The sequence below is a fragment of the Dunckerocampus dactyliophorus genome, chromosome 7 (assembly GCF_027744805.1).
Source record: "Dunckerocampus dactyliophorus isolate RoL2022-P2 chromosome 7, RoL_Ddac_1.1, whole genome shotgun sequence".
Lineage (NCBI taxonomy): Eukaryota > Metazoa > Chordata > Actinopteri > Syngnathiformes > Syngnathidae > Dunckerocampus > Dunckerocampus dactyliophorus.
Window position 1 is genome coordinate 11184188 of NC_072825.1, and position 25537 is coordinate 11209724.

General features: G+C 38.7%; 1 protein-coding gene across 2 annotated transcripts; it reads left to right on the top strand.

The window, feature by feature from the left end:
* The first annotated feature begins 1127 nt into the window (after positions 1–1127).
* On the top strand, positions 1128–25482 carry LOC129185648 (NIPA-like protein 2). Of its 2 annotated transcripts, XM_054782978.1 has the most exons (12): positions 1128–1341; positions 9884–9952; positions 11523–11691; positions 18367–18426; positions 19655–19776; positions 21366–21462; positions 21703–21838; positions 21979–22067; positions 22724–22787; positions 24442–24539; positions 24699–24835; positions 24930–25482. In XM_054782978.1, exons 1-11 carry the CDS (start codon positions 1255–1257, stop codon positions 24803–24805), a joined length of 1098 nt encoding a protein of 365 aa, XP_054638953.1. In that variant the 5' UTR covers positions 1128–1254; the 3' UTR covers positions 24806–24835; positions 24930–25482. The 2 variants fall into 2 exon arrangements, with proteins under 2 accessions (XP_054638953.1, XP_054638952.1); XM_054782977.1 differs by having other exon boundaries at positions 24699–25480.
* Positions 25483–25537: the final 55 nt, after the last annotated feature.

Sequence of the window (25537 nt, forward strand, 5' to 3'; positions counted from 1 at the left end):
GCAGATGAGGCTGAAACACCTGTAGGTGCGAACACTACCGGTCTTGAAAAAAGATATCAGGTGGCTTTTTGAAATCAGCTTCATTGTAGGAAAAACAAAGCGCAGTGACCATGTTTTTATCATCTCCCTTTATAAATGTACATTTGAGCTGTGCGTTCAGTATTGCTGATTTTGATGCTTTTTACTTCATTCGATCATGCTGTGATGATTTTGCCTTGAATTTGTTGATCATGATTACAATCAGAGTAAAAGACAGGACAAAGATTTTAGGCAAACAAAAATATTCTTATCAACAAACCTATTTGTGAGCAATTTAATAATACATCAACACAACGAAATAAAATAATTCCCTTTATTGCATTTTGGCTTCCTTTGCCCAGGGACTCCCCGTTCAATATAAAAAATATATATAAACATAACTACACCAACAATGTAATAATACAAAACACAACAAATAGGATATTTGTGAAATAAACATACAAGCGAAGTAAAGGATATCGATCTAATAGCAATAGTATCGATCCCATTCTGACACTGCCCTTGGTATCAACGAAATCAATATTTGGATCGACCCTCTCACTCTGAGTAACTACTCTAAGTGGAGCATGAACATCCATTCATTCCTACACTTGACCCTTGTTTTACATAACCGCAAACTACAGCCAACTGCTAATGAACTTGATGTGAAAATGCCGGATTATGGTTCGTTTGCGTTCTACAAGGAGCCACTTTTTGATGCCAGAAGGACCAACAACACTCCACCAAAAACACTAATAAAAGTGCGACCACTCCATCCATTTTATCAATTTTATACAGAATTTAATCAGCATAAAAAATATGACAAAACACATCTAACGCAATGGTAGATTACCACGACAAGACGTTTGCAAGTGGCGCATTCAAAGACTCCTCGTGATTTTTGCATTATTTTCTAACTCCAAACCCTTTCCCTAAATTTGCCTTAAAAACAAAATTAATTTTCAGGACTTGAGCAGTGTTTAAATAATATCATAGTTTTAAATTAATTGTACGCCGACAAATGTGGTACCAACAGGTTGCAGCATCGTATTTCCCATGACATTAAAGCGCTCACACGTGACCTCCACTAACAAAATGTACAACTTTTCCCTGAGTTTGGTCTGCGGTGGCGTGGGTGCGGGATGCAGGGGATAGACAGGGGTGACAAACTGAAGTCAAAGATGTAAAAAAGAAGCTTTGCAAGATTAAAAATTCTCGTCTTATGATTAAGAAAACATGGCGAATTTAAGTGTTCCTTGGGAAGGTCTCAATTTGACTATCGCGCTGACTCACCGGGCTGAAGTCCTGGAAAATCCTCTTCAGGTAAGTAACTGCATATAAACATATTGGTAATTATCCATTAACCCTGTCACACTTAATATAAGTAATGATTAACCATGGTTAAACCGTACATTCAGTTCTGTACAACTAATATAGTTATTCCTTTTAACCGACTAAAATCATTAGTGGGGAAACATTGCGATGGTAGTTGTGACAATGATCGAGTGACTTCCCTTTAAGATATCATCACTAGCGCTTACAGTAGAAAATGAAAGTAAAGTTTGTGGAAGTTTTCATCTTTGAAGATTGTGCTCCCCACACGCCATCTGGAGCACTAATGCTCAAAATGAGATTAAAGTCTCTCTTTTAAGAATGCTCAATGTAGTCTTTAAAGCTTTTTGTGTAATGAGCAGTAAGGCAGCCAGCACACAGATAAATTGATCCTGGCACCTGTCAAAACTATTTTCTACTGCAGTGTTTCCCAACCTTTATTAAGCCAGGGCACATATTTTACATCACAAAAAATGTGCGGGCTCACCACCAAATAAAAATGTCTTTAAAAGTGTATATACTGAAATAATGATTAGGTTAATTGTGTACATCCTTACATTCGGTGAAAGATAATTCAATTGTTGCTTGTCACTATACGTCGCTGTTCTAGATGGACAATGATATTTTATTTGGAGCAAATAGATAATAATTTTCCGACCAATTAATTGGCCTACGGCACACCTGATGAGCTCTAATGTGCCCCGGTGCAGTGGCTGGGAATCACTGCTGTAACTTTCCATACTAATGCACAAAGTTTGTAGACGTCTGATGTCTAGATAACGGTGCAGTGCATGAATGTGACTGTTTTGTCAGTCTTCTGTCCTCCCACTCTTGCTCCCATTCTCCTCATGCTGGTCTTCTCCTCTAAGTGTGACATTTTGGGGTGGCAGAGAGGAGAGAGTAACAGAGGAGGCATGAGTAATCACTCATGGGTGGGTGTTAGAGAATGGATCTACTGTATTAACACTGAAGTCATCCTGAACCGCTGGATAATGGTCCCAGCCCCCCCGTCTCCCAACCCACCCGCTATGCCAATGAATGTCATAACAATGTCATTCTGTCTCACACTTCACTTGGCTTATGGAGTTGCAACGGCTCACGATGGTGTACCTGAAAATAACCACACCTTTTTTTTCTTCATTATTAACTAATTCAACAAAGTGGCTCATGATTTATTCCTGTAAGGCAGAGTGAATTCATGCACAATTATGAATTCAGTTACTTATCAAATCAAGCATGCAGTCAAACATGGTAAATTCCAGCATGATGTATACATTATTTAATATCATCAGAAGCTGCTTCTGATTCAACCTTTGTGATAGATAATGGTAGGTTGCCTTCACTACAGCTTTTATTCTGGTTTTCTTCCTTGATACTTTGAAGAGGAATAACGGTGATACAGTATATGGTATAATATAATGGTAATACCCTCGCCACATTGCGATTCGAATTTTGCTACTTCACTGTGTCACAGTTTTTCAAACATATATTAATTAATAAATCGTGCTGTTTTGTGTTTGAGTACAGTCTATTATAAGTAAAAAATATGCATATTGAAGCAAATGTTATGTATTTTTTTGTCTAAATTAAGCAATGTCACACATAAAAATGGCTAAATGAAATAAAATACCTACTGTATGTAATCTATCAAGAAGACCAATCCACATTGTGACTGTAGTATTCTACATTGGTCACTAGGTGTCAGTAATGTTACTACACTAAGTCCCCAACCAACGAACACAATTGGTTCCAGACGACCGTTTGCAAGTCGATTTGTTCAACAAAAGGTAATATTACCAATGATATAGGTACTACATGTACGTGTATACATATACAGTATATGCGTATGTATGTAAATATGAGTTTGGATGTAGTCGTAATATTAAACGAGGATAATTAATGAAAAAAAACAATAATAATAAAAATGATATAATAATACGTAATGATAAATGTTATTTACCTTTGAAGAGGAGTGGTCGAGTATACGTCGTTGTGGTGAAGGAGGAGGAGGCGTTATTGAAAAAAGGACAAATCGTCGTCGTCGTCGTCGTTAGACTCTTCTAAAAGAGGTAGTGTTCTGTGGGTGGTGTAGAATTAAGCAGGCCTAGTAACTCTTCATAAACTTTAATCACACGCTCTGTCCGGGTTGTATCATACAATTACAACTTAGCCTTCCTCTCTCCTCTTCCTCTTCTTCCTCTACCTGTTGGTCCCATTAGCAGTGTCACAGTGCCCTCTACTGGTCAAGAATGTAACAGTATAAATACTGATGGAGTTACTACAAGGCAAAACACACGAAAATATAGACCAGTCAGCTTGCGTTCGTATCTCCGAATGTTCGCTAGTCGGATGTTCGTAAGTTGGGGACCTAGTGTATAATGTTCCGTGAGACAAGCACCAGACTTGATAGCCAAAACAACTGGCTTTTATTGCAGGTTTAAATGATCTCACAACAGGCACAATAAAAACATAATCATCATAATAATAATAATAGTAAGACCACTACTGCTGTGGCCGTAATCCTGCTAAAACTCAACTGAACCCCAACCCTTCCTGTCTTACTTCAAGTCATATTTATGTCTTAAATGGTTTATTTTCTCTGATTATATCCACAATAGGGGTGTTCTTTCATATCTATAGGCAGTGGCAGTTCTGACTTGAATGACGCCCTGGGCGGACCGATGCTGTGCCACCCACCACATCACGTGGTTGATCGTGGTTGTTTGATCACGTTTTGAGCAGCGAGTTGCTACGACTTGCAAGTTGCTACTAGTTGGAGGCGCGAGTATCACGCCTGGAGAGGGCGCCCATCTGCCACACATATGTGCTGACTTGATGAGGATAGGATCAGCGCTGAGCATTAGTAAATAGGAGAATGTCCCCTAGAGAACGCCGCCCTGGCCAATTGCCCATGTGGCCCATAGCTAGAACCGCCACTGTCTGTAGGGCTCTAATAATGTTGGTAAAGATATTTAGGAGGTCTTAAACAGGTTTTTTATGCTCTAACCTGATGATTGGGTTTTAGAGAAAGAGTCTCAAGGTGACTAATAAAATGCTCCCCTTGTTTCTGTGGGCCACAGACAATGATTTCAGTTTTGTCTAAGCAGTTTTTCAGTTTTGTCTTTTGCATCCACAAACTGATCTGTTCGATGCAGTGACAAAGTACAGTAAATCTGCAGGACCCTGTTTACCTACCATCAGTAACACGTAGATCTGAGTGTCGTCTGCATAGTTGTGGTAGGTCACGTTGCAGCTGCATAATAGCTGGCTTAAAGGAAGCATGTACAGATTGAACAATAGGAGTCCCAGGATTAACCCCTGTGGAACCCCACAGGTCATAGCCCTTTGGTCTGAGACACAGTTACTAATTCCAACAAAGTAGTTCCTGTCCTCCAGATAAGACTTGAACCAGTTTAGAGCAGTACCAGAGATTCCCACCCAGTTTTCTAACCTCTGTAATAAGATCACATGGTCAACTGTGTCAACGACGGCGCTCAGGTCTAGCAGAACTAAAACTGAGGCTTTGCCTGCGTCTGTCTTCAGACGGATATCATTTGTCAGAGCTGTCTCAGTGCTGTGGTGGGGCCGAAGTCCTGATTGGAAAGTATCAAACACATTGAGAGGAGAGGAGAAAGTCAGTAAGCTGTTGGGAAACAACCTTTTCTAAGACTTTTCCCAAGAATGGCAGGGTTGATATGGGCAACTCGTTCGATGATGAGGATGCTACGTTATATACGTGTACCCAAGCCGTCTTTGAATGCATGAATACAGTATGTATTTTGAATGCCTTATATTTGTATTTTAGTTCTTTTAGCCATTTTCGTGCTTGAAAATGCTTAATTTAGGCCAAAAACATGTCACAGTTGCTTAAATATGTATATTTTTGACTAATAATAGGCCATAGTCACCGTGATACCGATTTTTTAATGAACATATTGGGAAAAATTCTGATAGAGTGAAGCTGCAAAAGTCAAACCGTGAAGTGGCAAGGGACGGTTCTATATGAATTTCAAATTGTTTTCTGCATGTTAAACTATAATTGTAAAACAATAAAAAGTCTTTTGTGTTAACACTTTTGGGTGCCCAGAATGGATTCATTGGCTGAGTTTGGATGAGATTACATCAAAGTTGATCCTTGCTCATCATCTTTTCCACACCAACGCTGGTGTTGCCCATGCTGCTTCCGTGCCCACCACCTCCAAACAAAAAGTATATATCTTCATCTAGAGATCAGGTCATCCCAGACATGCACAGATTCCCATTGTGAGCGAACACAAAGGGTTATGCTGTGTCCTACCATGGAGGAGGATCAGTGCTGTCAGTTGTTCCAGCAGCTTGTAAGCCCATTCTGCATTTGACTGTCAGGCAATTTTGGAGTTTGTAATAGTTTAATGTCGGCAAGAACACGTGAAGAATTGCCCTTGTGTTGTTGCATTCTGTAGGTTTGTACGTAACTAATCAATTAATATGCAAATCTCTGGTCAGGGGATTGATTATGGGGCCAAAAGGCCATATGGCTTGAAGTGTAAAGAGCGGTGTATGATTTTGGAAGAAATGTGAACCAAGATTTACTTAAATCATTATTCTCTGGGACGATTTTTTTGTTCAGGCCCATGTGCTTATGTTTTAAAGAAATCACACAGTTTCTTATTATTCTTATCATTATTGTTAGAATCCGTGTTGTTTTGTTCTGATTTCAAAAACCTCCAGTGGTCCCTCAGAAGGACAGTTGACGGGGGATTTTCATCATAGAAATGAGTAGAAAAACTGAAAATGATACATTAAGCCAAACACATGGCATGCTTGCTCACTCAACAGTACATTCATGCATGTAATAAAGACAAGTCAGAAGATAAGTCAAATTAATAATAAATGTGATCACTCCTCCTCCTGCAAGATGATGAATGATAGCTGTTGGAACTTCAGCGGTTAGAACCAGAGCATCGGAACCAACTCGCCCTGGCCAGCAAAGTTCGCTGGGAAACCGGTAGAGAGAGGAGGATGTGTCGAGCATCATTTAACGACAGTACAGCATGATACGTTGAATAAAATAGCAGCGTTTGTGAAGCAAATTGTCGTCATCTGGAAATTAGATCACGTTAGTGGGAATCGAGATCGATTATTTTGTGTCAGTGATTTTAAAACATCCAATAATGTGACCTTTAGACAACATATTCAAAGCAACACAGGATACAGACTCTTGTGTTGTGTTAGCATTATCAGTGTCAGAATTGTGTGCCGTGGCTGTACAAACTTTGCTGCACACCAAAAGACAATATTTGAAGACATGATGTTAACATACAGACTTGTTTTGTAAGTGTGTGCATATATTATTTAGCTGGGCTTCGTTATTCTCTGACCATATTTGCATTTTTTTTGCCTTGTCATACATGGTGATGTTTAACTTACATTTGCTTTAACTTCATGCGTATTATAATTCAACTTTTTTAACCGAGGGCCACACTCGGTGACTCTAAATCAGGGGTAGGGAACCTATGGCTCGGGAGCCAGATGTGGCTCTTTTGATGCCTGCATCTGGCTCTCAAACATGTCTTAACACGATAAAAATGTATTTTTGTTTTTTTGTTCGCTGACCTTTTATTGTACATTACAGAAATCACAGTGTTAAAAATAACACTCAAAATATAAAACTTTGTTATGCATTTTAGTCCATCCATCCATTTTCTACCACAATGCGGGTGGCCAGAGCCAGTGCCAGCTGTCCTTCCAATATTTTTCGGGTCAAACACCAAAATTTGATTATCACTAGATAATGCGGTAGCCTATTCGCATGAACTTCCCTTCCTTAAATCAAATAGTCAGATCGCTAATTCTGGAAAAAGAAAAAGATACGGAGTACGGTGCAAAAGCACGCAGCACCAGAAGTCGCATTAATGGTAAGAAGTAATTTATTTATTATTGGATTGCTTCAGTGTAACAATGTTAATAAAAAGAATAACTTTAGAGGTCCTCCTTAAAAATGCCCACATTTACTTGTACTCAATGTTAAAAAATATTATATGGCTCTCAAGGAAATCCATTTTAAAATATGTGGCTTTTATGGCTCTCTTAGCCAAAAAGGTTCCCGACCCCTGCTCTAAATTGTCCTTAGGTGTGAATGTGAGTGTGAATGGTTGTTTGTCTGTATGTGCCCTGCGATTGGCTGGCGACCAGTCCAGGGTGTACCCCGCCTGTCGCCTGATGTCAGCTGGGATAGGCTCCAGCATACCCCACAACCCTAATGAGGAAAAGCGGTATAGAAGATGGATGGATATATATATATATATATATTTGTTTTTTTCTGTTTTAACTTTCTTCTTGTAAGTCTTCTTTGCGTAATTATAACTGAATTTCCATCTACCTATCTATCTAGTCTCATAACATGACAACTTTTTATGTAACCTAATTTTCCAACAATTAGAACTTTATGTGCTGTTTTGTTGTTTTCTCATAATATTACAGCTTTAAAAAAAATCTTTAATATTTCAACTCTATGCTTGTTAGGAAACGGCTGGAAGCCGAATTGGAACCTAAAGCAGAGACAGCCAAAGAGTGTTTACAAAAATGTATTAACAAAATAAACACTCAAACTGAGTGGGATAGTTGTCAAAAACACACAAAACAAAGTACACCTAAAAACAGGGCGAAGCCGCAGGTAAAAAGAAACAAAGGGAGCAGAAGGCAGGAATAGCACGCTCTAACAAAAGAATAGTCCAGGAGCAAAAGTGGCCAAAAAGCAACTACACACAATAATAGCGACACGACAACAGGAACGTATGCTGGAGACAAGCGTAGGAGACGCAACAGTTTGGCAACTAGAGTGAGTAAATGAGTTAATATATATATATATATATATATATATATATATATATATATATATATATATATATATATGTGTATATATATATATATATATATATTAACACATTATTCTCATAAATTTTTCTCAGAATTTTTTGTAAAAAAAAACATTGTCATTAGGTTAAAAAAAAATTCTCATAATATTTTCACTGTTTTGTAAAATTACTGCTGATTTTTCATTTTTTTCTGTTGTTTTTTTAGTTTTCTTGTTACATTATACTTTTATCATGCGCTGTGCGCCCATAAAATGGCCCCCAAGCTGCACTTTGGACACCACTGTCATAATTGAACAAAATGACGAGAAGATCACATCATTAACTCTTTTGCGAGCGGAGCAATTTTAATTCACACATCATTGGGAGCTCTGTGAATAAAGTGTATGTGGTCTAAAGCCTGCAATATTTACAAAGAAAGCCAAAGACCACAGGCACACCCAGCATATCATTGTCCTGCTTGGACTCTTTTGTTTGCTTTTCCTCTGACTGGAACCATGTCCCTCTCTCTCAGGCTTCCTTTCACTTACACTCTTTTGTGTAGTGGTCTTCGTGTATTGAATATTTCAGCAAAAAGAAAAAAATAAATAAAAGTACCCATAAGAAGGAATTGACTTAATCCTTGCCCCCCTTACAGTTGTGATATAATTGAAGTCACCGGTGTAAATACAAATAGGACAGCAAGAAATAACCTCAATAAGACCATTGAATGTACTCTCTAATTACTACCAAAACCCATTTTGTTGTTTTAACATGTGCTGTCATTGTATGAGGTAGGCTTGTATTTATGTGCACTGTACATACTCCAAACATCTGTTAACGTCACACACTGATACTGAGTTGCCATAGCAATGATGAAGATGCTATTTATTTATTGCAAACCACTTTAAGGCGCTATTTTATGGTAACATTACCACACATTGTTAAGGTTGCATGCATTGTGGCTGGTGAATCAAATGGTTAATTCTTCCATGTACATTTTATTTTCAGTTTTGAATCGCCATTAAGCTCAAAACACACACACACACATGTACATGCACAGTTTACCTAAATTGACATCAGTCCCTTCGGAATGTCATTATCCTGCCACCCATCTGCTTTCAACATCCTCCTCCCGAATCCTGTTGTGCCATATTCCCACTTCTAGACAAAGACGTTCACACACTAAAGTCGTAATCCTGTTTGCTTCTGGTGTGGTTTTATTATTGTTTTTATAGGTCGGTACATGAAGTTAGCTTTTTTGTTTTCTTTCTTTGTTTTTCTCATGCTCAACTTGCTTGAAGTCCCCCCAGGGGAGACCCACCTTACACTTTAAAACCACTTTTGTAAATTGTACCTGGGACCATAAATATTTACTATTCCTCTGTTTTTGACTGTGCAGTATGGGTGGTGATGCGGTGTACGTTTTGAGAAATAATGCAGAAACATTGTTGTTGTGTGCCACTGTTCCATATCTGTGTCTCTTGCATAGAAATGTATTGGAAGTGGGAAAATAGAATTCGAAGAAGTACAGAAGACGTACTTGTAAACACCAGTGCTCTTCAACAGAACAGCGGGTGGCTCTATGTGACTGTCATAAAAGTGACAGCTGGAGGGAAGACATGCGGTATTATGGGAGTTAGCGTGTGACTAGTGGAGCATCACTTAATCTCCTGTCTGTTTACTGTTTCTTCCCACAGACATATCTCCTGGGAATCATCATCTCTATTTGTGGGAACGTCCTCATCAGCATTTCACTCAACATACAGGTAGGACACACAGGACTCCTGCTAGACAGACAGATATTCAGCACATGCATAATAAATACATGTCATCCCCCCTTTTGTGCAAAATTCAAATCAATTCAATTGAAATGATTTACTACTTTAACCTGTGTGTTTAACGTCATATTTCAACTTTAGTTTAACACTGCAATAAGTACACTCAACATTACTAGAAACACAAAATTTTTGTTTTCGCTCCGTTTTTCATGAGCTGAAACTTTTATTTGTACACAAAAGGCCTGTCCCTCTCAAATATTGTTCACAAATCTGCCAAAATCTGTGTTAGTGGGCATTCATAATTTATAATTCATAAACTATCCATTTTACAAGTCTGGCATGTCAAGATGCTGATGAGACAGCATGATTATTGCACAGGTATGCCTTAGATTGGCCACAATAAAAGAGCCACTCCAAAATGTGCAATTTAACTGTATTGAGGGTGGTCCGGGGGCGTCCGAAAACCAGTCAGTATCTGGTGTAACCACTATTTCCCTCAAATACTGCCGATCCAGAGCATCCCAAACATGTTCGCTGTCTTCAAAATCAATAAAATGCACCTGTGTTTATTGTCCATAACACCAGCGACCCATACCATGACGCCACTGCCACTATGGGCCACTCCATCCATAATTTTTGAAAGCACGGAGATACTGTGACGACAGCATTGTTGTGTCATTCATCTACAAGCATCAGCTCATGTTGCAACATGATAATGCACGGCCCCATGTAGCAAGGATCCGTACACAAACTCCTGGAAGCTGAAAACATCCCGGTACTTGCATGGCCATCGTACTCACTCGGCATGTCACCCATTGAGCATGTTTGGGATGCTGTGGCGCGGCCTAGACGGTATTTGAGGGAAATGGTGGTCACAACAGATACTGACTGGTTGTCGGACCACCCCCAATACAGTTAAACTGCACATTTTGGAGTGGCCGTTGATTGTGGCCAACCGAAGGCACACCTGCGTAAGAATCATGCTATCTTGATATGCCACACCTGTCAGGTGGATAGACTATGAATCATGAATGACGAATGCCCACTAACACAGATTCAGACAGATTTGTGAGCAATGTTTGAGAGAATTAGGCCTTTTGTGTACGTATAAAAAGTTTTAGATCTTTGAGTTCAGCTTGTGAAAAATGGGAGCAAAAACAAGTGTTGCATTTATATTTTTGTTAAGTGTACTAGAGTTGCACGATTTTCGATCTGAATATAATTTTTTTGTCACTTTGCTGGTGACCAGACGTCCCCTTATACTCAGACACATCCACTTTGTAAAGATTTTGACGTATTTTTTTAATTTTACATCCTTTACATAACCAGTCCAGGGTGTACCCCGCCGCTCGCCCGAAGTCAGCTGGGATGGGCTCCAGCTTCCCTGTGACCCTAATGCGGACAAGCGGTATAGAAAATGGATGGATGGACATCCTTTACATAAACAATTTCAAATAAGTTGTTTGAAGTGTATTTATATGTTTAGGTTGCACATAACGTTTCATGTTAGGTTTTTATATGATTACTAATGGACTCATGCTCTTTCATTTCCAAACAGAAATATGCCCATGTCCGTCAATCTCAGCGTGGCTCCAAGCCCTACTACACCTCTGTGCTGTGGTGGGGTGGTGTCCTTCTCATGGGTGTTGGTGAATTGGGGAATTTTGCTGCCTACGGCTTTGCTCCAGCATCCCTCATAGCCCCACTGGGTTGCGTGTCTGTCATAGGTAAATTGTGACCTTCACCACTCTCCTGCATACATTAAACGTGTGTTGAAACGCTGCAAGACAGGGTCCACAAACACTTTGCCCACTCACATTGCAGCGGCGTTCTCCGCTGGAGGAGTAGGACAAATCTACTGGTACAGTTTGTGAAATCCAACTTTCATTGAGTCGTTCTTACCTCCAGGTGTGCACAAACTACAGTTCAATCTAAATTTAAAACATAATAGATTATCGGTTTTGAGAAGCAGAAAGTTATTGTTATCGGCTTGAAAAAAAAAAAAAAACTTCATCCCTCCCGACTGAAACACTACATTTGGAAATGCTATAAATGTCAACTATATGATTACATGTAGTGTACAGTATTTGACATGAGATCTTTACTGCGGTCTTCTAGTCAATGTACAGTACATTTTGAAATTGTTAGTCGTAGTAGAAATGGAAATTCCATGGTTGTAATTGTTACATTCATGCGGTATTGTGATGATCAAATGAATCTTGGATGACGTTTGGTCTTCTCTTGATTGATGATTTCATCGTGGATGTTGGGATGAAAAAGGACACAAAACCTGACAGGAATAGCATGGTTGTATTGAGAGGCTCTGATATTAACTGTAATTGCATCCTGTAAACAGATAACAGATAATATTGACAAACTACAGGAACAATGGAACTCCAATAACAATAGCTACCTTTCGTGTTCGCCGCCGTCACACTTGGATGTACTTTGACCAAACTCCAACGAAACATTACAGCCCATTAAACGTAAACAGTGTGTTCCCTACAGTGTTGCTAAAAGTCAATCAAGGAAGTGTATATGCATTGACACACAATGTGAACCTCCGTGTATTCCGGCTCATTTTTCCGTTTTTTTTTAAATCAGTGACACTGATTCAATGCCGCAAAGGAAACAACTAGCTGGACTTGATGGCACAAGGGAAGGCCAAAAGCATATTAGCATAATCGAGGGGTGAAGAGAAGGCACGTGGCTTGGCGTCTCCAGCATGTACAATAGCCGAGTGCCATCCAGTTGCTGCAGGTGGGCTAAAAATGCAGATGATGATGTTGATGAGGGGCAGCTGCAGCTTGTCTCGTAGCTCCGTCCAAAACGGGAGTCACCAGAATCGAAACAAGAAATACAATGTCAGAACAAGGGGCATCGAAGGAGTAAGAAAACAAAACAGCAGTCAAACCAAAAATGCAATATTTGCAATTTTATGTAAGTGCAATTTTTGCTGAAATAGTCAATTTTATTTTCATTGGGGTTTTTTTGGTCTTTTTTTCTTTTGTTTACTTATGTTGTGTGTTTGATTTATTTTATTTAAAAGCTCGTGACATTCCAATTACAATGTTAAATACCCTTGAGAAATTGAAGTTTATTGCTTCTGATATGCTGTAGTCGTATTATTATGCCTTATATTATCATTACATTCATGAAAAATGGTCTCAATATAATGTTGACAATAATATTGTTTATTGGCAATCATTTGTAGGACAATTATCATCCAGCAAAATTTGTTATGGTGACAGGCCTACCTGTTCACATGCTTATGATGTGGCAGTGAGTGAACACTGCAAAAAATAAGCAAGTTTTGAGTGCACCTCAACTTTAAATTTTGACTCCCTTGTCAGGTTTTTAGTCGTCAGGTTCGGACAACATGTCATATACAAGACTTATTATTTAATTCTAAGTTCAAAGTTGTGGGTTCAAATTTCATCTCAGCCCCATGAGACTCTAAATTCTCTGTAGGTATGAATGTGAGTGTGAATGTTTGTCTATGGCTGCCGCGTGATTGACTGGCGTCCAGTCCAGGATGTACTACACGGCATTCAAAACAAAGCCTGTCTGGTAGTTGTAGCTGTCAGCCGCTCATTGTGCACGTTCCAAACACAGGTTAAACATTAAACAAGCTCATCAGTCACCATAAAAGAGGTGATGGGGGCTCATGATTATTAATGATGTCCATTACAAACTCCTCCTTCGATTTTCCTCCAGCCATGTGTTGTATGCGGGTGAGTGGTTTGAAGAATGCACATTCTTTTTCAGGGCTGAATCTAGTAATCTATTTGGTTCTATAAAGATGAAGCACCTTTGACATCATTAGTGGAACTAAAAGTCACATCAATGGGAACAAAACCATAAGATCCACAAGAATGAATGTGCTCAGTTCCATTTTACTGTCATTGTTGTTCTAAGAATGCCCATTGATTGCATGAATAATGTGCAGGTTAACTGAGTCTTGAAAGAGCATCTGAGCACATTAATGCTGCCAAAGATAATGCAGTGAAAGGGAGTCACTTTCAGCCATGTCACAAACCACTGACACAAATGAGCAAGGACTGTGTTATACCCATGTGGCGGGGCGGGGATCCTTGGCTGAGTTTACAAAAGGAACGCAACTGACAGATGCTAGCATAACTTAGAAAAATAAATAAATAAACACAAGAGGGTGTAGAGAAATATCGAAAGTGGAACACGAGAGCAGAGATGGGATTGAGAGAGTTGATGTGTCTGTTTGTTTTGACACTCGTGTCCGAGTTAGCACTGTCCCTATCCACTGAGACCACTTGTCACAATTAGGTATGACAGCAGCCTGCTAAATATTGTTGATGGGGAGCAATGTTTCACCTCTCTTCTCCTTGACTCAGAGGAGAAGGCATTTAATCACTTGGAGGAATGAGCCTGGCATGTTGCAATCAAGGTCACCTTAAAAACATCATTAGAGTGAACAAAATAAGAAAAGGGACAAGATGTTCCGTATGACAGAGTGAGAGTTTCGCTTATTTTTACTTTTGTCATTATTATTATTATTATTATTATTATTATTATCACCTGCTCCACATGTTCAGAAGTATTTGGACAAAGGCAGAGTTTTCCAAACATGCCTTTTTACACCACCGAAAAAGCAATCATAATGTGTAACCTCCTGAGACCAGCGATGCATGTTTGTCCTCTGCCTGTCACAGCTTTATTTCACATGCAAAACGCTCTACAAGACGTTGTGTTGTGAAGAGGACATCACAGGCTTTCCAGTGATGCGGTTTGTTGTTTTGTCCAATGAAATAGAAGAGCGGTCTTCCCAAAATGGCTGCCTTACGAACCAGCATGTTTTTTATGTTTAATGTGTTTTTAAAAGTAGAAGAAAATGCTTCATTTGGGGTGGTTTTGGGAACATACAGTCATACCCAATGTCCTTTGTAGTCGAGATGAGGACTCCATACTGCTACTTTTTTCATATAAAATGAAGAAGGTCAATGCCATATACGCATCAAGATGCAGAAATTACTGACGTGTACGCCGCGAACCAAACAGCTGGATCTTTGAAGTAAATGAGCCATTGTTTTATTACTTTTGTCTTTTTTTCTGTCGAAGCCGCACGTGATTGATCATAATATGTGGTGCCGCATGTGTCGACATTAAGCAGGGAGGGGGAGACTTGGGTGTTACACACGAGCAAGCTGGAAAGGCGAGGAAAAATTTGTCTGTGTAATATTTTGTTGATGTTGTGGTGTTTCAATTTGAAAATTGATAAGTAATACAGAATCCGATGGGGCCTTCTTGTCTAAATGAGTTGGGTTTTTGTTGCAATCTGTTCCATGTTTAGAATACAGTATACAGTAAATAGAGCCATATGAACAATGTAAAATGTACATTTATTTTGGTCAGAAATCAACTGAAGCAACAAAAAAAATTAGAGGAGCCGATTGGGAAAACCGGCTCTTTTTAAGGAGCCGAGCCAAAGGAGTCATGTCTCTAAAGAGCTGAACTTCCCATCACAAGCAGAAATACATGTTCGTGTACCCAAGATTCTTGCTATATACCTACCTAAATAGCTACCTAATATGACATTAGAAAGAGTATTAACTCCACTGCAAAGGACACTGCATAAAAAAATAAACCCATTTTATGACAAAACAATATTGTGGTATGTTGCATTCGCGTGAAACAATTATTTCATGTAGAAAAATATCGCAACTTTTATTTTTCCCTGTGTCACGAGGATAATTTAAGGCCACGGTGTCCAAAGTCAAAATATTCAGAGAAAAAAGTTGCAATTTAACAAGGAAAAGTCATAACTTTACCAGAATAAGATAATATTATGAGGAAAAGTAATGTCATTTTAGTAGCATAAAGTTGAAATATTTTTTTTAAAAGGATGTTTTTTTTTTAAAGTGATAATATTATGAAAAAAAAACAAAAAAAATAAACAAAGTTGTGATTTTTGGAATATTAGGTTGTGAAAAAAGTTTTGTTACATGAATAAAGTCAAAATATGAAGAGAAAAAAGACGTATTCTAATGAGAAAAAATATTGTAATTTTACGTGAATAAACTTGTAATATTATAAGGAAAAATGTAATTATGTTAGTACAAATTTGAAATATTAAAGAAAAATACATTCTTTTTTTAAAGTCGTAATTTTATGAGAAACTAACAAAACAAAATAAAGTTGTAATGCTAGGAAATTTGCTTGGGGAAAAAGTATAATAGTAACATGGGACTAAAGTCATAATATTACGAGAAGAAAAATTCTGAAGATTATTTTTTAAAAAAGTTGAAATATGGGGAATATTAAATAAAAAAACAACAGCAAAAATGAGAAAACAGAGAAAAGGCTGAAGTTCATACTAATAATACGCTTTTCCACCGATATCACAAAGCTGAGATGCAGTTTATTCTTCAAATACAGTATATACAGTATAACTTCTTGCCATTGGCATACAGTATCTACCTGAGTTGCATCCTTTCGCTGTATGTGGCCCTCGGTGGAAAAAAGTTTGGACACACCCGATGTAAGAAATGTAAGAAATATATGGCATTAAGCATTCTGGAATTGCAGCTGTTTTATGTGGAATATGTTTATTTTCAAGGGCTCAAACTGACACGTTTGGAAATGTAGCCACATAACATTTGTAGTCAATGACATCAGCCCGTGCGCCCATCACCAAATTTGGAGTTTCCTCCCCTTGAAAATATGTTGTCAGTTCTTAACTGAAGCTACCTTCACTTGCCGCTTCTTTTTTCATTTATTTTCCTTCAGGAAGTCTTGATTTGCCTGACGCTGTATGTTTTGGGTGATTATCCATCTGCAAACACTACAATTAAATGGCATCTTAATAGTTTTATGCGTAGCTGTGTATAAAGTCAAAATCCTAAAACCCATTGTCCAAATACTTGTGCGCTGTATAGTAGCAAGCATTGTTATGACATTTCTCTGCCAAAATAACACCATGATTGATTAAAAACGGTGTGACATTATGTGTTTTCCCTCAGGAGAGTCCTAGGTAACACATCTGAGGGTTATATAGAGGAGACACAGTAATCTGATGCAAGCACACAGACACATAGACACACACACACACACACACACACAAATCCCCCCACAGGAAGTATGACAGAACTGTTTACCCCAGAGGTTCCTGTTGTCACATTTCTCATTTTATCAAGCTGTGTGGATCTCACTTTATATGGTGTTGCTATGGTGACTTGGAAAAACCCATCTGCTCCAGAGGCACAGGCACATTCCTTAATGTGTGTATAATGTGTGTTTTTAATGCTCGCTGTTTGAAATATTTATGAACCGACTGCTTAAAGAGTCTTTGTAATCTAACAATTAGTCAGTGATATCCCTGCAGCGTTGTGCACATGCATGCCTACACTATTACTGCATTATCAGAGCCATCTTTGCTTCTTAACTTTCACTTTTACAACAAAACTGTTACGTTTGAGCAAATTGCACGTCATACTTCTTTGCCACTGGTAATCTCATGTGCCACACTGTGCACGTGTGTTATATTGATCTGCTTATGTGCCACATGTCATTGATCCAACTGTGAAGGTGCCAGACAATCTGGTTGTTAGTTCATTACAGTACAGTTCGTAGTAACACCAGGATGAATTCAAAGTGACCCTTAGCAAGCTAACTCCTTTCTGCATGTATCTGGTGTATATTTGTCTCGTCAGTTCCCTTTTACTTTGTTTGATTTGTGCATCATGCAGTTTGTGTGCTTGTGTGGTCGTCATCCATCTGTGTATGCGCATCCTTATTGACACGTCTGCGTGTGTCTACGGTCCTGCAACACAATCAATCTCTGTCGCAGCCCGACGCTGTATTGTTTATCTGTTAGTCTCGGTTTACTGCATATCCTGGGGCAACACTAAAAAGACAATGTGAGGCGTGCCTCGTGAAAAAAAAATTGATGCTTTGTCAATATGTTATTTTTTTTACACTGATGTTGACTAATGAGTTCATTAAGCATGTTGCACGGAATATCATACTGGTGATGTTATGAGGTCTTAATGAGCGCCTTTTATCTCAGCATTCTGACAGGTTTCATAGACCTTGTTTGTATTATACAGCATATGCTTATCACTCTGCATGTCAGTGTCTGAACTACTGCAAACTACTTCACCCTTTCCCATCTAACCTAACACATCCCAAGCTATTGCCTGTTTGCGACGCTTCATGTTATTGTGTTTCAGTGTCGTTGGGAGTGTTGATTGATTGTAATATGAAAAATATTGATTTTAATCCAGTTTTATTGTGTTTAGACTCTTGCTATTTTAATGACATAGTGTCAGAGTGTGAAATAAGACTGCATTCCAGCGAAGTTCTTCTGTGACACTAACAAAGTGCTGGAGTGGCTGTTAAACTAATGAAAATATATTTTTACTTTCCAGCCAGCGCTCTCATATCTGTGATTTTCCTGAAGGAGACAGTGTGCGTCTCTGACATTGTAGGTAAGCAAACACTCAGGCAAAATAATACAACACATCTGCTGACAGATTGCTGGCAAATAAATAACTTCCTAAAGTACAGATTGATCAAATTGGCTTTGTGGATACAAGGAGAAGAAATTAGGACGGAAATAGAACACTCATTGCTGTGGCATGTGCATCCAATTGTAAAAAGGTAGCGGATGGAAAAATGCAGAATTGTATTTATAACAATTGCACTGTGGATCCCTGCGTAGTTGTGAGTCAGCATTTACTACACCGCGAATTTGCAGATTTTGTTTTATCAAAAACACGCCTATTTGTGCTTTTTGTCTGCAAAAATAGTTCTTTTTTGCAGAAAACCCATCTCATTCACCATAAGTTAGTAATAATTTCTAAATATGTGATAATAAAGCATCATATTTCAGCATAATACATAACTGCATAATCATACAGAATCCAGTACATGGTGTGAGCTTTAAATGGCAGAGCGCTTTCGTTTGTACCTTGTACTTCTTGCTAATGGCGCCACATCCACAGGAAAAGCATATTTAAAGCGGCAGCTGGCGCTGTGCCATACATGTCTTCATGATCAATTTTGCCATGATTATCAATCATTAGTGGTGAGTATTTTATCATTTAAAATGATTTAATGAACGCGTGAGGCGTATTATAGGGCTTCAGCTTGGATTTAGCTTTTATGCAATGGCAATTGAAGACAGATGGGAAGCGTTGCAATAGTAGCAATCACGTTTACTGCAAATGTTGATCCAAAATCAGGAGAGAAATCAACCTCAAGCTAGCAGGAAGGTTTGGAGGGGGAGTAGCGAGTTGGCATATCGTAAGGTGGCACCGCATGGCGGCATGGCTCAGGTGGTAGAGCGGTCGTCTCCCAAGCTGAAGGTTGCTGGTTGGATCATCCATCCTCCCGTGTTCATGTTGAACTATCTTTGGGCAAGATACTGTTGCTCTTGATGCTGCATCATCAGCAAAGCGCTGTGAGTACCTCGAAGTAGAAAAGCGCTATACAAGTGAAAGTCCAGTTAGCATTCACGTAGACACGCCAGCATAACCAGAAATTAGACATGTTCATGAGTGTCTCAACATGGGCGGTCTCTCACGTAAGCCCGGCAAATAACAGGGATCTACTGTATTTATTTTCGATATTTCAATGCGGACTAATTGAAAGTGCTGCCACTGTATTGCTTTGATCTCCGTTTGTTGGTATATTTGTTTGTCTCTGCCTCTTTAGGTGGAACACTGGCAATAACTGGAACCTACGTCCTTGTGACATTTGCCCCCCACACTTCAACTCACATTACAGCCCATCTCGTCCAGTTCTATGCCATCAGCTGGCACTTCCTGCTCTACCTTGTACGTAACCCTTTTCAAATTTGATCTAATGTGGTCTAATTTGATCAAGTGTGTACAATTTCATCAGGCCCAATTCACTCGATCCCGTTTTCAAGCGAAAAATTATAACTCTTTCATAGCCCCTACATTCACTGGTGCTGCCAAAAATTCTGGGCCGCATGAAAAAAATAAATCCCATTGGACCCCCCCCCCCTTGACTGAAATTGTGCATTTTTCTGGATTGGAAAATAAAATTAGTATGAGCTGTCGTTGTATTTAACCTGTTTCATATATAGATATTAATCTCCCCAAAATGTACAAACTCATAAAGTGACCGTTTCTTAGAGGTAGGTTAGAATCATGATCAACAACTTAAAGGCAAAATCATCAACAATCTGGAAAGAATTACTATGAACCCTTAAAATGGAAAAGCTCACATTGATTCAAATGTAAAGCGATGCCCAGGTATTAATTATTACCACAAATAACTGATTCTCATCATTTTTGCACATTGTTTTGGATATGGTTGTACATCGGTATTTTATGTCATTTTTATATTTAGTTATATATATATTAGTTATATATTTAGTTATTATATTTAATTATATAGTTATTGCATAGTGTCAATGTAGCTTATACATAGAGTTATGGAGTGCAAACTGTGTGGGTATTTAAATTGATGTTGCTTGTCATATTTATAATTTATTACTATTATTATTTCCAGAATGTTTATTTTGTGGTGAGATGTTGTTGGATTTATTTGTAATTTGTTAACCATGTCAATTGTGTGAGATGTTATCTCATAAATTAAAGACAATGATTTCTTTTTTTAAGCATATGAATCACCGACGCAGGGGAGCACCACTTTGGGTAGGGCCGACTCTGGGTATCGTCGACACTGGCCCTGTATTTACTTGGTATCGGGTCGATAACAAAATGTCTTACTCATTGTATTTCTAAATGATGGTTGAATCAACCCACCAAAACTCAAGTTTATCCCTGTGGCACAACCTATTAAATGTACAGAGTTCTTCAAGCCGGTCCAAGAATAAATCTAATAAATAAGACGGCAGCAAGCATGTCTCCTAAGTGTTCCAGTCAGGGCTGTGTGTGCCCGGGGTAGCAATACCAACATTATTCAGCAAGCAGCGTTAAGCCCATTTCTACAGTAATTCACCTTCTGCACTTGAATTTTTGGTTGAAAAGTCCTGCAGTGAATAAAGACCGAGTTTTTGTATATTTCACACACTGAGGCCAGGCATTTAAAGGTCATCTCGCCCCTTTTCCCCAACCCTACTTGTGTATTCTCCATCTGTTAAAGCTCTGTGGTGTTTTCCAGAGGTCCTTGAGCAGCTGAATGCTATCAGACTCACAAGGACAGCTCTTGGCTCTTCTCATTAATAGCCAGCCAGTCATTTCATTTTTTCCCGGCCATGGTGATTTGTTTCAATTAAAGAGCGCTGCTCTTTGTCTGCAAACAGCACTTTGTCACACAGATAAGGTTGTCACGGAAAGCTTGGAGAGCAAATTTCATTTTCTGTACAAAGTTTGAGGAAATGGGATGTGCATAAATTAACTCTCCCGTCTTCTCCCTCCCTCTTTCTCAATAGACAATAGAGGTCATCATCTTTTGCATCCTGCTCTTCCTGTACACAAAGAAGAATATGAAGCACATTGTGGTTGTGATGCTGCTGGTGGCGCTGCTTGGTATGGACAAGCGCAAGCTGCTTGATTGAGGGCGCATGGGTCATGAATTAAAACAGTTTCGGTGATGGGTTTGCTTTGTTGCCTGGTTACCAAAGCAGACCTGGGGTCAGTTATCATTTCTAGCTCCATAATTGGGAACGCTTACCCAACTTCATGTTTATTTAGCCCTAAGCATCAGTACACACCTAAAAGAAAGTGGTGCAAATGTTTCAGTGACGTGTCACGTCTGTGTTGCTGCAGCTTCTCTTACGGTCATCTCAGTCAAGGCTGTGTCAGGAATGATCACGGAGTCCATAAAAGGTCATCTGCAATTCATCTATCCCATCTTCTATGTCATGCTTGTCATCATGGTGGCATCCTGTGCTTTCCAAATCAAGTGAGTTGTGCTTCTCCATCTCCTGTTTGGGCGTACTATTCTCTGATTGGACAGGACGGATTCAGTTGCACAAAACCGTATGATGCAAAGCCTCCGACGAGATTGACTTCACACGTTAAAGCCGCTTCTTTCTTCTCCAGATTTCTTAATCAGGCAATGAAAATGTTTGACGCCACAGAGGTCGTTCCCATCAACTTTGTGTTTTTCACTGCAAGTGCCATCGTTGCAGGTATGTTATGAGAGCATCACTCTGTGGGTTAGGAGTTTTTTACTGTTTTCTACCGCAATAAACCACAATATTAAAACGCTTGCACAACCTAATCATTTCTAGTACAAGAGCTGAATTCTGTTTTTACAAACAAAAAAAAAGGTCACTTTTGACAATGTAATAGAGGTATTTCATTTATATTTATGGGAGTGTTGTAGTTTGTAGAAGTGCTATCTAGATTGATGAGTCTGTCTCAAAATTAAGTGAACAATGATAATTGATATTTTTGTTTACAAAATTCATTGAGAATAATGAGCTACCCGGGATGGACTCTACCATTAAGCACAATTCACGAATGCATCCTGCAGCAAACTGAACAATTGTTTAATTAGTCAACTTATTCCACATCATGAGGATGCAGGATAAACCGATCTTGCACTAAAAGCATGCACTGGAGATTTTGTTGTTTTTTCATTTATAAAAATAAGCAGCACTAACATTGGTTGAAAATATGAAGTCATTATGATTAAAGGGAAAAAGCGAAAAACAAATATGGTAGCTCTCCTGTCATTATATTATTATGCTTATGTATCTGAACCAGTGGTGTGTTATTCTGCTGTGTGAGCATTGCGATCTGCATGACCCACCTTCCCGCTGCATCCCATTTTGTTTTCCAGGGATAATCTTTTACCAGGAATTTGAAGGCTTAGCATTGTTGAATATTTTCATGTTCATTTTTGGGTGAGTATTCACTAAAACATCCCAAATGACTTACTACTACAGTATTTCATGTTCAGTCTCAATTTCTTTGCTTTACTCGTCTTTAATTGCTATTTTATTACCCTTATTACATGTACATCCTTTTCCTTAACACTGTACAAGCTACATACTGCCATTTGCTTATTGCTATTTTATTTTTTCCTTTCTTTTCTTTACACAGGGAAACTTAAATGACAAAGTTTAAGCAAACAAAATATTGTAAGTGTAAACATGCGAAGGTTATGGTGTAAATTAATTATTAGCAGGGCTGTCAATTGATTAAAATATTTAGTCGTGATTCATCGCATTTTGTCCATAGTTAACTCATAATTAATCATACATAAAAATATGTTTTTATCAATAAGGGATGTGAATGTAAAAACACTTACAAAAATGTAAAAACTTAAAAAAATAAAATAAAATTATTTGTAAATAACTACATCAAATTTTATGTAAAGAGATATCAATTTTGGAAAGATGGGCCATTATTAATTCAAAAAATAATATACAGTTAGAAATCCCCCTGTTTTTGCATATTTAATGCGAGTGGCGGTCCTTGAACGCACCATCTAACTTTCTCCCACGCTGCACAGATAGACTACTATACTGTATTTTTCTCCTTTTTCTTTCATCTCTTATTTGGTCCCCAATGCTGATGCTATGTGGTAATGCAAGGTAAGATTTAACGACCTTACTGAGTGCTAAAGTGCACCTCTCTCAAAAACTACCTCCAGGTTTGTACTGGTGGATGGTGGGTTTGTATTCTTGTACTGCTTTTAATTTGATGTTGTTCCTGTCTTATACATAATAAATAAGATAAATTAGATCGCTATAATGTACTCATGTTTTGCTGATGTGTTGGAAAGCGTTCCCAGTGACTAGCTAGCGCACCGCTAATGCTAGCATTGCTAATGCTATTTAGATCCATTCTTCTCTTGAGTCACGGTCACATTGACACAAGGCCCCAGTAGCTGTCCTCGGCTATGCCTGCCGGTAATAAGCAGCTCGTAACCCAAATTTTAGCTCACAGATCAAAGCAAAAAAATCACCCGAGAGACGGCTTGCGTCTAAAAAAAAAACATTTCTTAGTTGGGAAACTCGTATGCCAAGGTACCACTGTATAAATGTCAAAAAAAAAAAAAAACAGAAGTGCTCCAGTACCTTCTCACTTCTCTCTGACAACTCAACTTACAGCAATAGTAGACACAAATAACTTTGGTCTTGTTGTGAGCGACATCTGCCAGGGCTTTGAAGCTAAACTTACCTTTCAAAATACCCTTTTCTTTGTCCATTTCTGCTCAGTATGTGTTCCTGCTTGTGGCTCTCATCAACTGCCACACAGCTGCGTTTCCTTAAATTACAGTGTGAGCCGATGGCCAAAGACGACGTTAATCACGCGTCAAGAAAAATAGTGCCGCCTTTAAAGGAAATTTCCATTATAACTTTGGCAGACCTAATCATTAGTCATAGACATGGAGAAGGGATAGGATTAAATAAGCGCTGCTTCTTCCTACTCCTTTTCATGTTGAATTGTGCAAATGTAACCAGGTGATGAAACAAATAAACCTTACCATACAATCTGCATCTTATCCAATATGAGCTGACATGGAGTAAATTCTCAACTTTTTGTTTCTAGCTGCCTTCTGTCTTTCCTTGGAGTTTTCCTGATAGCCCGAAGCAGACCAAAAGTGAAGCAACAAGATCGGAACTTTATTTCAATGGATATGGTCCCAGGTAAGTTCTGTATTATTCTTTTGACGAGTGAACACAAGGTGTTATCTTATTTGTGCTAGACATGGTCCATGCACAAGCAGGAGGTGCCGGTTTCTGTGATGGACGAGTATGGCATTGGCAATGGGCTAAAACAAATGAGCTTTGCTCTGTTATTCACAGGGAGAAGACACATGGACAAAGTGCAGCCTGAGGCTAACACTCAAACATATGGATCGCTGGCAGCCAAGCTCATGTGTAACAGAGCTGGCCAAACAGACGACTCTTAGGACCAGACCCATCTGTGGAGACTTTGAGAAGTATGTGAACACATGCCTTTGACTGGGACAAAAGTGAGAGAAAATGGGCAGTATTGGCCACTTACACCGGAAACTATTGTGTTCTCCTCCGTAGTGTTTTTTGTACCACTACTTATCGGTCCTGCAACTGCTCGCAAGTGATAAGGAGATTTTGAGAAACAACTGTCAAAATAAGAACTGAATGGGAACTAACATCAACTTGTCGAGCTGGAATAAATGGTCCAATGTGTCAATGTGTGATGACTTGTACATTAAATAAAAATGTACTCAGTCTGAAACATTTATCCGTGCACATTTAAATAAAAAAGCACTTCTGCCCCCTGATGGTGAGGGATGAATGTAAATCATCGCACTTGTGGTTGAGGTGGATTAGTTAAAAAGGATCAGAACCACTAAACCCTCTGCATGTGCAATACTGTATGTACATCACACTTCACCTCTCAAAACCTCAGACCAGCATCTAAACTTAGTGGTTGCCAAGCAACCAAACTTACCTACCACCCACACATTAAGTAGCTCAAGATTCAATGTTAAAGTGCAAGTTCAGTGCCTGATCTTAAACTGCCTGTGTTGTGTAATTTGGCATTTAGAAGCCATAGCTTGGTGAAGGTGATAGTAATCACCTACTCTCTTCCAGTGTAGCTTTTTTTTTTTTTTTAATAACCTCATGTCACACAAATGTTATCCTAAATAAATCAAATT